General features: G+C 34.9%; 1 protein-coding gene across 3 annotated transcripts in view; it reads left to right on the top strand.

Annotated features, from left to right (window-relative positions):
• The window catches only part of CSMD3 (CUB and Sushi multiple domains 3), a 1145609-nt gene that overhangs the window by 333344 nt on the left and 795155 nt on the right, over positions 1–17110 (top strand). For all 3 annotated transcript variants that reach the window (XM_040625739.1, XM_040625738.1, XM_008689272.2), the window contains exon 5: positions 10728–10935. In XM_040625739.1, coding sequence (XP_040481673.1) covers positions 10728–10935 — 208 coding nt within the window. The remainder of the gene's footprint in view (positions 1–10727; positions 10936–17110) is intronic.

Here is a 17110-nt window from a genome sequence, read left to right as displayed (position 1 = left end):
GAGAGAGGGAACACAAGCAGGGGGAGTGGGAGAGGAAGAAGCAGGCTCACAGCAGAGGAGCCTGATGTGGGGCTCGATCCCATAACGCCGGGATCACGCCCTGAGCCGAAGGCAGACGCTTTAACCGCTGTGCCACCCAGGCGCCCCGCCAAGCATATTTCTAATCACTGAAAATACAATGATGAGAAAGATAGTCATTGTTTCTGTCCACACTGTTACATTCCTGCTGTTTAAATGAGCCATGTCTTCTGTAAAATAACAGATTCACTCAAATTTACAATTTTTCATTTTCAGGTAAACTGGGCTCAAGTTCTGTAATTTTGGATTTGGTAAAACACTGCACGGGATTTATAAAAATGAACACAAAACATGAATGACTTTTTAGTTATCTGGTCTATGAGGTAAAACAGGGAGAAAGCATCTAAAAAATATATCAGATTTAAATCTGAAAATGAGCATTCCTTATTTCTGGAAATTTTCTTTAAAAATCCACTTGACAAAATGAGTTCCAGTAGGATTAATTCACATTGTCTATATAACTAATGGTCAATGTTGCTAAACTAAGGAAATCTTGACTTCTCATTTGTCAAATTCAGTAAATATTTGCTTTTTAACCATGCAGTTTCCATTGTAGGTTTGGTGACCTATCTTGATCTTATAGTTATTGCCATCTGTGGTTATTGTTGTCTTGAGAGGTTTGTGAATTAAGATCTCTTAAGGTCATAGTAAGGAACTGATCTTATTCCAAATTCGTGGAAAACCATTAAAATCTTACAGAAGAGTATGTGTGACATGATCTGATTTCCATTATTAAAAGATACTCCAGGCTTTCCCATAAAAAATAATATAAAGGGATAAGAAAAGAAGATAGATTTTAAGTTATGGTATATGTCATTCCTAGGCAGGGAGGATGTGAAATGATATTTTTAAAGATTAGCCTTGGATGTGACTTAAGTGACTTTTGCCCAATTCTCATCAGACAACCCTTAGCTTAAGAGCACTTTCCTAAAATCCTGTGTGATATGCAGTCTTGCTGAGGAAATAGAGCAATAAACACACTCACAGTATTTGCAATCAGAATCTTGGATGCAAAGGTTTCTTGTATCTCAATAACTATTTCTTCTGTTTTACTTGGCCTCAGCCACTGCTTCAAACTCCTATAGTTTCTGAAAGCTCCCTGCTCAGATGAGAATCAGTCAATCCTCCTACTGAAATTTATGCAGTCAGTAACTATGAAATAAACAAGGATTTTGGAAAGGGTAAATTGCTACCAAAACTAGTTAATATGTTTTATTAATACACAAGATTTCCTGTTGGCAGTTGAATGAATGGTGAAGATAGAGCTAAATGACATAGATTACAGAATTGACAGTATACTTGGAGGAGAGTTGAAATAAAGATTAGATCTTGTCACCTTGGGAGAAAGTATATATTATGAAAAGAGCAGTAGAAGCCTGTTATTAAAGTAACTGATAGGGAAAGAAGAGGCAGTAGATTGATGGATAAGAAGTGGTTAGATAGATAAAAAGGTAATCAGTAACCTATTTCACAAAGAAGCCAAAAAAAGAGAGTTCTCAAAAGGAATGAGTTAATAATAATGTTAAATGTCACAGAGAGGCCCATTAAAACATATTGAACATGTGTGTGTCCTTCAGGATATCAATGGTGAATTTAGGAAAAGGGTTCCAATAGAAAGTTTATAGCAGCATTACCAACAATAGCCAAACTATGGAAAGATCCCAAATGTCATCCACTGAGAAATGGATAAAGAAAATGTGTGTGTGTGTGTGTGTGTGTGTGTGTGTGTGTGTGTTTTACATACATGCATTCACACACGTGCACACCGAAATTTTGATTGGGAATACACTAAAACCATAGATTAATCTGGGGAGTACTGACATTTTTAGATTACCAATCTGAAAGCATAGAATATCTATTTATATAGATACGTGTTTTCTCTCAAAAAATGTAAGTAGAGTTTTGCTCAGGCTTTTCATGTTTACGTATTTTAATTTCTAAATTTGAAATTTTATCCTATTAGAAATATTTTAAAAATTTCAATATCTTCTTATTCAGTGCTGATATGTTTTTATTTCCTGTGTATAAGTGGTCTTGCTAAATTCACACATTAAGTTGCATGTTTTATCTGGTGATTCTCTTGAATATTCTACATTTATAGTTCTTCAAATAATGAAGTTGAACTTTATTGAAGTTAAATATGGAGAAAAATCTAAAACTTAACTCACTCCCACCTTATAGGTGCTGAATAGCAATAAGTCTTTCCAGTTAAGCTCTCATTTCAATTTTGAAGCTTTTGCCATGCAACATACATTTTGTTCTTAAAATATATTTGGCAGTTTCTCTCATTTTTCTACTTAATTCTAACTTATTGCTCCAATTACCATACTACTCCTCTGCTTTGGAATAGTGATATATTCCTTGAGATTCTCTTTTTATTCTACTCTATAGATGGTTCAGAGGTCAAATCCAATTTGATGATCAGTTCAAATAATTATATTTACTCATTTACTTATTTTGTATTTAATTCAGTACATTCATATAAACCTCTACTATATGTCAATATCTTTAATAGAGGTATTACATGAACAAAAATAAATATCATCCCTGTCTTTATAGAGTTTACAAACTAAAGTGAGACAGAGATTTCAAGTATCTATGTGGAAAAAAGTCTTCAGTCAACATGTGGCCTTTAAGGTCACTTGGGGCACAATATCTTTGGGGCACATAAGGAGAAAAACAGAGTATGTATGATCTTGTGGGAGGTTTTTATAGGCAGAACTTGCAGTGGTAGCTCATGCCACTGACAGTCTGTCTGTTCACCAGAATTCAGTTATATGTCTGAATCTAGATTCAGGAAACCCGGGAAAGTTTGCTCTAGTTGAACAGCTGCCTCCAGTTAACAACAGCTCATGTGAAAGTGGAACAGGAATTTTGGTGCTTAGCTAATTGTCTCTGCCACACCAGGATGCCAAAAACCTTTGCCTCTTATATTTGTGGGCTTTTAGTTTTCATCAAATTTGGATTTTTCTTTATCCATTGTATCTTCAAAGAGCTTTCTGTGCTTCCGCTCTGCCCCACTGCCTTTTGGAACTCCAGTATTATTTACATCAGAATGCTTGATATTTTCCTACAGGGATTTTTTTTTTTTTAAAGTTCTTCTGTTCTTTCTCATTCATTTTGAATAGTTTCTATTTCTCTGCCTTCAAGTTCACTATGTTTTATTCTTTAGTATCTAATCTGCAATAAGCCCCATTGAGCAATTATTTTCATTTAGAATAATATGTATTTTGTCTCTTAAAGTTTTATTTGATTACTGTATATCTTCCTTCCACAATATGTTCACTGTGTTTATTTTTCCTGTAAAGGGTTGTGTAATAAAATTTCCTGTAAAGGGTTATGTAATGAATATTTTAGGTACATATGGTCTCTATCATATATTTATCTTTGATTCTAGCTTGTTTGTCATCTGTTTTTATACTTCTTTAAAATTATAAAAATCATGCTTAGCTCTTAGGCAATACAAAAACAGGGTATAGCCCAGGTAGAGCTTGACATGTAGTTTGCCAGCCCTTGCTTTAAATTGTAGAACAAAATTATAACAATTCTATCATCTCCATCATTTTTGTTTAGTTTCTATTGAGTAATAGTTTTCTTGGTGATGGGTTGTATTTTTCTGCCTCTTGAGGTGACTACTCCTTTTTTACTAGATGTTGAACATTGTGAATTTTAAGTTATTGAGTGTTGGATTTAGTTTCATCCTTTAAAGAATGTTGGGTTTTCTCCTGATATAAAGCAAAATTACATTAGGTTCAGATAGTGTCTTTGAGGTTTGTTTTTAAATTGTGTTAGGACAGTTCTAGAGTAAACTTTGCTCTAAGGATTGTTCAGCCCCTCTAATGAAGTTCATCCCTTCTGAATTTCTACTGAATACTCTGGTTATTTAAAGAGAACTCTCTACCCTAGTTGGAGGAATTTGCAAAATACCCAACCCTTTGTGCTCCCTTGGAGCCATTCAGCACAAAGATCCTTGGTCTCTCTTTGCCTGTTTGCATGGAATTTCACCCTTTATGTGCATTTGCTCATATTTAGCAAAGATCCAGGGCACTACCTTGCAGATTTTGTGGGTTGTTTTTTGGCAGAGCTCCCTCTCTGAAATCCTTTCTTACAACTATGGGCATGTCATGCTCCCTGAACACTGTCTACTTAGCTCAAGGAGAGCATCATGTTCTGATAATCCCCATCTCTGGTACTTAATGTGCTTCTAGACAGAAAGCCAGGCAATTATAGGTCTCTCCTCTTTTATATTCCTCTCCTTTCTGAGAGTTACAATTCTGTATGGCCCTGGTTCAGTGTTAAAAATATTTTATTTTGCTTAGTTTTTAATTTTTTTTTTTGAAGAAAGGCATGTAAATTTGGTCCCTGTTGCTGTGTCATGGCTCCCTCTTGATTGAAAGATTTTTTTCCTCCAAATCTTTAAATAATTTAAATTATCATTGAATGAATGCTTTTTATTTCTTTTCTTATTTGGAGATTTTAAGCTAAATGTTAAAATAAAAATCCACATATTTATTAATTACTTTCCTCAGTACATTAACTTACTTTCTCATTGTCTAAATATGTCTATTAGGAAGGTAAATATAAATTAAGATACTTGCTGCAAAGCATATTTGAGTATTTAGGAATAAACCCCCAATGCTGAGTGCCATTATGCTTAGCTTACTTTCCCTTTCCATCAAGTGTTTATCTGGATGAACGATGAATGTTTTTCTTCTTCAAGTGGTTATAAATCTGATTCTCAGATGAATTTAATTTTATCTGTCTTGATATGAAAGGAGCTGAGGAGACTGGACTGAGAAATGAAAATAAGGACCCTTTGATTTTCTCCATAATCATAAAAAATCTACTTCTCTTTTCTTTAATACTTGGAACAGCATTATGTGTTGTGCCTTGAAAAACATAAAACTACCAGTCTAGAAGATGTACAATTTAACTACCCTGTTGCTCAATTTTCTTCTCTGTGAGAAAAGTGTTTCTCCTTAAACATGAAGATGCATAAGGCTGAACTAGGAAATGTAAACAAGGATAGCTAAAGAAATGGAATGGCTGCTTTGCATATGTAATATAATGGATAATAAATGTAATATATAAATAGTTTATCTAATTAAGAGATACAAGAGTGATGCCTGTCTACAAAGGAACAAGAATCCCTGTAGATGTCAGTTTTACTTGACTGCTAATGGAAGGTTGAGATTTATCAAGGGAAAGTTTCAAAATAAATTTCCCTGATATTGGGTTGAATGCTTAGCATCTGAAATTCACCAAGTGTACTCATTTTCTGTGATTTACAGTTCATTTATCTTTTTTGATAAACAAGTCTATTTCCTGTCACCCCTGCATCCCATCCCTAAGCTATTTCAGAAGAAACTAATAGCAGGGCAGAGCACAGTATGAGATCAAAATCTGCAAAGATGTGCTATAGAAAACTGTTTTAAGTGTTTTTTTGTGCTGTCTCTTTTTTTTTTTTTTTTTTTACTGTCATGTTTTGGGGCAGTTCTAATTTGCAAGATCTTAAATGAAATGTATGGTCTCCTACCCAAAGCCAAAACAAAGTCTGGTATTTTCAGTATCTAAATGAGTGTAACAGAAATGAAGAGTAAATAAAATTTAATTTTAAGAAAAATAGATTTGTGGAATAATATTAAACTTTTTTCTTAATATTTTCATTTAAATACAAACTAATATTTTATTTTATTTGTGACTTTTCTCCCTGCTTTATAGGTGAGAGATTAAAGAGGTTGTTTACCAAGTTTACATAAATTCAGTTATTTTAAAGACATAGAAGTTATTTCATGATAGCTTTATAATATTGTAAACAAGAAAAACTAGGTTTAATAGAATTTTAAATTTACCAGCCATAGTTTTTATCCACAGATTTAGTACATTAAGTATTTAAGAGAGAGTCGGGGCGCCTGGGTGGCTCAGTCATTAAGCATCTGCCTTAGGCCCAGAGCGTGATCCCAGGGTCCTGCTTCTTCCTCTCCCACTCCCCCTGCTTGTGTTCCCTCTCTTGCTGGCTGTCTCTCTCTCTGTCAAATAAATAAATAAAATCTTAAAAAAAAAAAAAAAAAGAATTTAAGAGAGAGTTGATAGTATTTTCCCCAGACTATTGGAATAAGTCCCAAGTCAAAAGATTATTTAAAAAAAATGCTTATTCTTAAAAGACCACATTGCCCTCATTGATTCTATTGGCTGAACTGATTATTTTCTTCTTGTTTTACAATAGATTGACTGCAAGCTTCTTAACATGCAACTTTCCATCATCCAGTATATGTATATGTACACACATATACATATATTTTTAAAATAGCATACTTTCAATCTTATAACCTATGCACTCTCCTTTGAACAAGAGTAGAGAAACCACCTTTTTATTATCCACTATATTCTTTATATAATAAGTAACCACATTTTGAAGCCAGTACAACTTCTAGTTACTATAACAGAAATCTGAGATATTCAGTCACATTGCTTTACTCTTTAGGTGAAAAAATATTGTTCTTAAAAACAGGCCTAAGAGGAGTATTCTAATTTATTTTGTCATGATGCTACTTATTCTAAAGTACCTACAAAGATCAACCTAATCTTTTGAAGATACTGAGATAAAAATACCCTAAAACACTGAAAAACAAGAGCTTGTTTATCTTGAGGAAGCAATAAAGCATGGAAAAATTTGCCTGAACTCTTGATTAAGCCCCCTAATCTGATCCTCTACTTTCTCATTTCTCTGTCAACTCCAAAGAGCTGTCAGAATGATGTTTCCAAAACCCAAATCCAATCATGTCATCTCTGCTGAAAACCCATCAGTAACCTTCCATTGCTCTAAAGAAATTCCGTAAGCTTGTCACAAAGGTTCTACAAGGTCTAGCTCCTAGTTGCCCTCCCAACTGTATTTAGTACCACATAAGCCCTCACTCTCTTGGCAACAGCACACAAATTTTCTGTTTGGAGAATGCCTGTTTCCTCCAGTGAAAGTGTCCGTATACGTTTCCTTCTGCTTCTCATCTATTTAATGATTACTGTTTACCTCTCAGGTTTGTTCTAATCACTTCCTCAGAGAGTCTGTGTTCCTGAATTCCCTAACTAGTTCAAAGCCCACCATATGATGTCAATACTAAATGCTCCTTATTAATAGTACTTGAAAGAAACGTAACTTTAAGTGCTTTGTCATTTGTTTAGACCCTTATACTCTACTGGGCAGAATGCTCAGTGAAGGCAGAGAATACCCTAACTTTTGATCATCACTGCAGGCTGAGAGACTAACGCACTTCCCCTTGGTACCTTATAGATCTCAGTGGATATATTTTTAACAGATGACCAAATGAATTTACTTTAAATTCACAGAAAATCTGTACACATAACCAGTATGATCCCCTTAGTGTCTGGAGTCTGTTAAGAAATGGTTCTTTTGAACAAACTTGGTGACTCCTGCCCTTTCTGTGTATTGTTGGACAGAAGATCTTGCAGACAACACTAATCTAGCAGGCAAGCCTGATGGCCAGGACAGAGTGATGTTGAATGAATTCAAAGACCAACTCACTTTGATCAGTGACCACGCAGTGTTACCTAGCACAGAAAGCCCGGCACTGGATTTAAGGGTTTCATGGTTTATTCTAATGCTGCCTTCCAGTTGTTCCAACTCTGTTATAAGATAAAAATTTTAGTTTAGGTAATATATTCTGCTATAACAGTCTATGATTATAGAAAATGTATTGGCTTTTATAAGTATTATATCAAATCTAGGCCAAATCACAATACAAAGTTTATGGCGTTCAGGTAGGACCACCTAGGCAAACTGTTATTTATCTAACATGTACTAAAAGCAATATTTCACAATTTTGTCAGATGCTGATTCTGTGATAGTCTCTCTAGTAATAAAGGGATAAACAAGAGTGCTGAATAAAGAACTCGATGCAAGAATTGGCAACAGCATTGGTTTCAGTGCTGGAATATGTGTGTTCCCATTTGGTTTTCAAGTACAAGTCACTCATACTTTTGGGTTGAGGTTATTTTGCTGTAAAATAGAAATTTCCCTACAGAGATCTGTTCTACAAGTTGTGATCCATCTCATGTATTAGGAGTTTGGGTTGATTTCTCTCTTCTGTGAGCCTTTATTGAGGAACTTCAAAGAAACCATGCAGAGAAATTGATTTGTATGCCCTGTAGCTTTGAGGACAGAGTGTATTATTATTAAAGCAAGGTTGAAATACTTAAATGTTGATGGTAAAGCCATAAGGCTGCAGTTGGGAAGGAACTGCATTTCCATAGAGGATGAATAAATGAGGTATGTTTTCATTTGACCAAATGCAGGACTTTTGTGAGGGAGTTCTGGTCTTGAATTGTCTTAGATCCTGTCCAAGAGGCCCACCTGGAAGGACAAGGAGACATTAGTCTATATCCATGTTGTAAGGGAGAAATTTAGGCAACTAAGCAGACAGATACATTCCCTCACAACAAGAGAACTGAATGGGACACCTCTGAGGATCCCATAAATGTTCATGAGCAAAAAAACCCTTGGAAATGGTACCAAATCAGTGTCACACAAGTATAAGGATTCATGTCCCCTGATCCCTTCTACATCCAACTCCAGGAGTAATTACAGAATGCTCAGTGAGTAGGGGTATATGAACAAAAATACTAGGAGGGAAAACAGGGAAGAAGAGCCCACTCTTCTGCCTTACCTTTGCCCCATCTGCCACAAGCCCAAACTAAGGAGAGCAAAGAAGTCAATTATTTTGCAAATACCCAGCACTAGATATATTAATCAATGAACTGAGGTTTCTGAATAAAAAAAGGATTTTTTAAAATTTTAATGTTAACTGAAATATAAGTTTGCCTGGGATTATATTTAGAGACACAAAAATAAATAGCTCACAGAACTATGGTTTGAATATGTTGTATACTAGATACACTACAAATATATGATAGTGTAACATTTTATTTCCAAAGTACTACTCAATCCTGGTGTTAGTACTGGGAAGACAACGAGTAGAGGCAATTTGGGATCAGGGATAGGGTGCGCAGGACATGTTTACCAGAGGTTAAAGTTAAGATACTGAGGGAAGGCACTGTGTGTTCTGCCAAGAAAGTTGTAATAATATGCCTCATATTCTAGACAGGACCACAAGTTCTAATTAGCCCCGAAAACTTAAAAATATAGAGAGGACATGCAATGAAAATAAATACAACTTTTACAATAGTGGGTGATAAAAGTTAAATATCTTTTAAATGTAATATATTTGTGCTTTCAATTTATGAATTACAAAGTTGATAAAGAGTGACAGGAAGAAGCTAATGCTATTTGATATACACAGTATAGTAATAACATTGTCCCTGGCACCAAAGCATTTTACTATTCCTGGCCCATTACGGAGTTAAACAGGATGCTGTCCATCTGTATTAAAGTTATGGAGTATAAGTCATTACATCAAATAATATTTGGTCATTATAGAGCCAATTTTTTTCCTCTAACATTTGATTTAAGTTGGTGGAATTTTCTCGGTGGCTCAAGATAACCGCCTAAATCTTGAGACAGTTTATTGCACAAGTGAACTAGTAGCCTATTAACTTGACTGTCCTGAACAGTGTTATGATGAGACAAATTTTATAGCTTCAATTTCTTTATGAAACAGGAACTTTATCTTACACATCTCACACTAAACATAGGTGGTCAAGTATACCCTCTGTTAGCATACACCATTGGCCAAAAGTAGACTTGTGGAGAACCTATGACCCCTGTTTGGAAAATGGGAACCATAGGTCCTAATATAGAGCTAGTAAAAATTTATTTACAATATTGTATATACATATATCATATAAACACCTAACAAAATATGCTTACGTTATTTGGTGGAGTTACAGGGAATACATTACCAAAGATATATTAATTATTATGTTCTTTCTCTCTAAAGTTTCCTAGATAAGTGATGTATTTTTTTAAGGATTTTATTTTAGAGAGAGAGAGAGAGCGTGAACAAGGAGCAGAGGGAAAGGGAGGGACAATCTCAAGCAGGGTCCATGCCCAGTGTGGAGCTCAATGTGGAGCTCAGTCTCAGGACCCCGAGATCATGACCTGAGCTGAGATCAAGAGTTGGACATCCAACCAACTGAGCCACCCAGGTGCCCCAATGTATTTTTGTTCGAAGTTTAATTTTACAAATACTTTAAAAAGCTTTTGAAAAATGCCACTGACAAAAATTATATTTTCTCTTACATTGTTTATTTTGTACATACCTACGTTAAAAAAATAAAAACAAAGCTCAGTCCTACCATAAATGTGTACAAAGTGATTAAAGATTTCCCATTACAGACCTTAAGAACAATGTTGGTTTTGTTTTATTCACTTCATCACCTAATCAATGAAAAGAAAATCTTGGTCCTGTTATCCTGAGATCTAATAGGACTGTAGGTTTTTACTTATGTTAATTGCTGTTTCAACTAATAGTTATAAAATTGTCAAGATATAGTTTATATTCATATATGTGTTTAAAATGTTTTCATGGACTTCTCATTTTATTTAACCTTTATTAATATACACTTGGTATCACAATATTTGAACTGCTGTTTTTATCCAAAACTGTTAACAGAGTTGCTTTAGTTGCATTTTTCTTAATGACTTATAGCTGAACATCTTGTCCTTGTTTTAACAGCTGAAGATGCGTGTGGAGGAACGATGAGAGGATCCAGTGGCATCATTTCAAGCCCAAGTTTTCCTAATGAGTACCATAACAATGCCGATTGCACTTGGACCATTGTAGCAGAGCCTGGAGACACAATTTCACTCATATTTACTGATTTCCAAATGGAGGAAAAGTATGATTACTTAGAAATAGAAGGTTCTGAGCCACCTACAATATGGTAAGTAAATAGTTACTATTCTAACCCAGCATTGATGTCATTGCCTAAGGCTGACTGGGGATCAAAGAACAGCTGTGTAAGGGCCTTTACAGGTTTAGTTATTTAAAAGAACTTACAGGAAAATTTTAAGGGGCAGCTGTCAAAGCTGAGGGATATTTTTGAAGATAAGAGTACTAATGTATCAAATAGATTGGACTTCTGAAAGATGGAACTTTCCATCAGTATTTCATTATTAGTCACTGAAAAGTAATGCAACTTAAGCACAACTTGTGTAAGAGAAGTTGTTCCTAATGTAACCTACAGCCTAATGTAACCTACAGTTATGTTCTTAGCATGCCAGTCCATAGTTGGTGGTTCCTTTCAAATTAATTGAATAGTCTGGGAAATAATTTGCCTTTGTTTTTGTAGATAGATCTTTTATTTAATCTGTTATCTGAAGGCAAAAATTAAACATTATGATCTGGGTTAGTACGGTCTGTTTTTTATAGACTTCAAGACGTGGTTTCATGGCAACTGCAGAGTTTTCAGAACATGCTTTTGGGGTGTAATATTTTTAGAAGAAAATGTTTCATTATACTATTTTAAAAATCTGATGCACTGATAGGATTGAAGTGTAAAGTAGATTATGAATCAGTAACTGAGTGAAGAATGATGAGATTGGTATAGTAAGATAATCGGTAAACATTAGACTAGGATGAGCCTTTTAAGCCATGCAAAGGATTTGATAAGAACAGAGGGACTTTATTAAAGTGTTTTATCAAAAACAATTACATGAAGAGGTTTGAATTTCCAAATGATTATTCTTACTAAGTGCAAAGATTGATTTGAAGTGGGGCTCAATTAACTGTAGGAAGATCACTTAAGAGGTGATTGCTATAATTCAAGAAAAAAATCATGGTAGCCTGGATTAGAATGGGATTGATGGAGATAAAGAAGTAGAATAAGTTAGGGTATATTTAGGGAGGCATAATGAAAAGGACTCTAGTGGATTGAGGAGTGATAAAGAAGGTGATGTTTAAATAAAACTTCATTTTCTGACTTGCGCAAGTTGGTATAAAGCCAGTAGAGATATTCACTGATTTGGAAATTGTTGAGGGAAGGTCAAGTTTGGAGTGAGAATGCTATGAATAGTAAGAATTGTTTTTTATGTCTGTTTAGCTTGAAGTCAATTTGAGATGTGCCATTAAAACCGTCTAATAGACAACTGTGTCTGTATGATTCAGGAGTTCTGCATTGACGTTTAACTGATATGTAGTTGGTATCTAAGGTAAATGAACCGATAGGCATTGATAATATTGGCTAGCTAGAGATGGGTTGGAATGAGAAGAAGCGAGGGAACCAGGACTGAGTCTGAGCACCGACAGCAGCATATAAACCCTAGCCTTAGGATTATCCAGCAAAGGACATTGAGGAAGTCCATTTAGAGAGGCAGGAGGAATGAGGTATTACATAGGCCAGAAAAGGAAAGTGTGAGGAAAGAGGAGACAATATTGTGGGCTGCTGCTGAAAGGACACTGAGTAAATGTTTAAAAAAATATATATTTATAGTTGTCTGGGCTTTAGCAAAAGTACCATGTGGGTCTGTAATCCTAATACATTCCTTTGAAGATAAAGACAAAAATTACACACTAGCTATACCCACTTTGTTGTTCATTTGCTTGTTTTCTCTTCTACCCTCAGGCTGTCAGTACTCAGGGTTATATAACTTTAACTCTTCCCATGATAATTTCATGCCCGGGTGCAATGAAACTCAGCAGAATCCTGGTTGAAAATGTTACACCATTCAAAAACTCTCATTTTAGAAATTGCTAGTTATACAGTGATGCATATTGGAGTCATATCAAGGTGGATGCTAATGTCAGGAATTTTCCAATAATTATACTGTCTTTTTGTATGCAAGGGGCTCCATTAAAAATCTTAAGTTTTTAAACTCCCAACATATTTGGTTACTAGATATAAAGAAGGAAATTAGAAAACAATGTTTTATAGTACCTGTTTGTTACCACTGACCTCTCAAAACCAACACATTTGGTCTATAAACTAACACATTTACTCTGGGGTCATAATATCCCGGACATTTATGTTCATGTAGTCACTCTCTTTTCAGATTGTGCATTCTTAGTAAGGATTTGTATGTTTCTATATGAACATCTATTTCTATGTTTCTGAGTTTCTAGAACAATGTAGATTGTGCAATAATAGCATCAGATCCACAAATTGCTCTTCTCTGCATTTTCTAATTAAATGACACTGGGACACTTTACTTATTTCCCTCTTCTTTAGGAAGAAAACAGTAACCGAGAAATTTATTATTTTATTGTTTTTTAAAACTAGCCTTACAGTAAATGTTTAGGTAGACTTGTCAGAATCCTGGTGTGTGTGTGTGTGTCTGTGTGTGTGTGTGTCTGTGTGTCTGTGTGCATGTACACATATATAACATTAATAAGTTTATTTAGCACTTTTTAAGAAAGTGATACAAATGCCCAGACTATATTTCTATAAATGCCAGTTTAAAGATACACAGTGTCAGTAAATTAATAATGCTGTATATATTGCCAGTTCACTATCACAAAACAGTGTTCCTTTTAACTGTAGTAGTTATGGAATTGATGTATAAAATGATCTGTGAATAATTAAAATAAAAATTTAAGTCCAGTCCTGGCCCTCTGATTCCCTTAAATCCTTTTATGTTCTCATATCTTTTTAAGTTATAGTCATCAAAATGAGAAATTATATTTCAGGTGGTATTACATTGATTCTTCCTATGCATTGCTCGCATAATATTTTCAACTCATAATAGAATTCAAAAGAGAAATATGAATAAGGGAAACATTCACATTATTTTCATTAAAATTACAAATGGTTCCTTTGACTTTAGGTCCCTCACTGAAGGACTGGGGACTTGCTATTGGCTACTGTACTTTAAATTTTTTGTTCCTAAAGTTCAGGTAGTGAGGTAAGCCTTGCGTGGCCTGTTTTTGACTTTGGCAACAAAGACCAAGCCAGCTTAATAATTGTGTAACACAGAGAGTACTATCAGCCAGTGCCTTTCTTGCGTACTGTATACTGTAAATCAGTATGTTCTAGTTTGTTAAACAGCAGTCAGCAGCACCACTGCATGACCCAACAGGAATGCAGTGAATCCCGTCAGTTATTACTGAGCGATGAAAGTTTATGAAGCCTGGTCAGTGTCAACTGATTCTATGGCAGTGAAATGAAAAATGATATAGCACAAAGAAACTTAAGTTCCAGTTTCAGCTTTGATTGTTTGTTGGTAGATGAAATTGGGTAAATTATGTCATCTGCTTAGGACGTCAGGATCTTCATCTGCAACATCCAACAAGCCTTTTCTCAAATCTAATAGTGTTTGGCATTACCTGCTTAGGTGTTACAACAGGGGCAACAAGGTGGGAAGTAATTAGATATTGCCTTATTTACAAAGCCTTGGTTGGAGAGTTGGATTAGTTACTCTTTAAAATTGTTTCCAAACTTAATCTCTTGGTTCTTACTAGAACTCCATTCATTCTATGTTCATTCAGGAATTTTTTATTGGATATCTACTGTAGAGCAGGCATTGTTCTAAGGGCATCAGCAGCCAAAGTAGTGGAGAGGCTTGCTTCTTAATTTATGCTCTATCAGGGGAAACAGACAATAAACAATAAACAATGTAAGTAAGTTAATGACACACTCTGCCCAGAAAGTGATAAGAAAGAAAAGGTGAAGTAGCATAAGAGAGGTCAGTAAAGCAATTGTGGGGTGATGGAGGTTACCTGAGAATTTGAGATTTCAGCAAAGTCTTAAAGAAAGGGAGTTAACCAACCAGAAATCTCAGCCATAAACATTTCAGACAGGAATGCATTTAGAGCAAAATACATAATCCAGAGTGGAGCTCATTCTGTTAAAGGAATAGCTAGTAGGTCATGTGGCTGCAAAATAATTGCATGGGTGAAAGTGGTAGAAAAGAAAAATAATTAATGGAGTCCAGCTCAAGACCCATATTGGCATATTGGGAAGGCTTTTAATTAAACTTGTGGAGAGATGATACGGAACTGAATTCTGGACATGTTAAGTTTGAGATGGTTGATAAGTATTCTGGTGAAGATTTCAAGGAGGCAGTTGGATATATATGAGTCTTAGTTCAGAATTAAAGGTGTGGGACAGAGATCTAAATTTGGGAGTTTAGAATTGGAAGTGATTGTTAAGAAGAACGGAAAAAGAAAAGGCTAAGAACTGAGTTCTGGGACACTCCAAATGTCAGGAAAACTAGGAAGAACAAGTAAAAGCATTTGAAAAGGAGAGTTGATGAGATAGGAGGAAGACCAGGTAAGTATGGTTCTCTGGAAGCCAAATGAAGAAAACATAGGAATAAGTAACTGATCAATTGTGTCAAATTTGATGATCAGCTAATAAGATGAGCTCCAAAATTGATCACTGGATTTCATAATATGGAGATTATTGGTTACTGTGATGAAAGGAGTTTTGTGGTTGACTATTTTATTAGAGTGGTTTTGAGAGTGTATTAGAGAAGTTGCACACAATTAGTACAAATAAGCCTTTCATGGACTTTTGCAAGCAAAGGTGAACAAAAAAATTAGGACTAAAAGAGGAAGTAGAGTCAAAAGAATTTTGTTGGTTTGTTTTGGTTTTTGGTTTGTCGTTAATTAGAGAGGTAAAACTGTGTGTTTCTGCTAAGGGGAATGATCCCTAGAGTGCAAAAAAAAAAATGGTGGGGTACCTGGGTGGCTCAGTCAGTTAAGGATCTTCCTTCAGCTCAGGTCATGATCCCAGAGTCCTGGGATAGAGCCCCGCATTGGGTTCCCTCGTCAATGGGGAGCCTGCTTCTCAACCTCTCCCTCTGCCCCTCTTCCCTGCTCATGCTCTCTCTCTCGCTCTCTCTCTCTCTCTCTCTCAAATAAATAAATAAATAAAATCTTAAAAAAAATTGGTGATGGNGTGGGGAGATTGCTGGAGCAAAGAGAAGTGGAGGCAGTGAAAGTCATCCTCCCTTCCTTTAAAACATCTCTTTGTGAAAGGAAGGAAGGTGGGAAAAATCATATAGAGAGAGGCAGATCAAGAAAATGAAGGCGTCAGATCAGGTTGGGGACTACTCCATGATAGAGGTTTTATGAGAGGAGTTCAATCAATTTGGAAACGCCACACATTGAAATAAAAGAGAAAAGGATCATTATCAAAGACTAGAACTGAGAGGAATGAGTGACTAAATATCTCGGATGTAATAAAGGATTATATAATAATTGTAATTTTTCAGATTAGATGGCAGAAAAGACATAATAATAAAAAGGTCAGGAAGACAAGTTAATTGTATACTGGAACCAGAGGAGAAATGAGTTTGGTTTGTAAGGTGTACGGTTGAAGGTTAAGCAGGATTCCAACAGAACATGTCTATGTCCTCCGTTACCCCCGAAATTGGAAGTGTGTAACTTAATGATGACATAAATTATAACAATATAATAACATTTTATATAGCTTAATATTATATATAACTTAGTATTATATTTAATTTAATATTAATGTTACTTAATTATATCTTAATGATCAGATAAGTTGCTGTTGGAAGAATTTGGAAGTCATAAAAAAGGAAGTATTGGTTAAAGTCAAGGAAAATTTATATGACCTATATATTATATATGTATATATGTTACATGTGTGCTAAGGGTTCCGCATTTGGTAGTATTTATCAAATGGTGTTTTTGTAATATCTATATCAGAGTTGCCTGCGGTGTTTGCTAAAGTGCAGATTTCCCAGTTCCCACACAAATCTGGTGATTTACATTCTGTAGGCATGGAATCAGGAAATCTGTAAACGATGTGATTCCAATGCATTGCTCTAGAAATTAAAGCAATACGTTTAGTTTAATCAATATTGTAACTATGTCGTATAACCATCTTGTGAGCATCCCACAGAACCAAAATATTTCTGACCACTCAAAAAGTTGAAGGGCAAATGAACATGATACATCAAACTAATGAAGCTAATTATGTAATACGTACACATACATATTTGGTATACATATAGGTGATGAATACACAAAGATTGTGCTAGTTGATTAATAAATTGTCTAAACAGGATGAATTAACCAAAGGAAACTGGCTGTGATCTTGATTCTGTGAAAATAAATGTAGATACTAATCCCATTAAACAGGTGTTTCTTTT

The sequence above is a fragment of the Ursus maritimus genome, unplaced genomic scaffold (genome assembly GCF_017311325.1).
Source record: "Ursus maritimus isolate PB19 unplaced genomic scaffold, ASM1731132v1 scaffold_9, whole genome shotgun sequence".
Lineage (NCBI taxonomy): Eukaryota > Metazoa > Chordata > Mammalia > Carnivora > Ursidae > Ursus > Ursus maritimus.
This window is presented reverse-complemented; position numbering and strand designations above follow the sequence as displayed.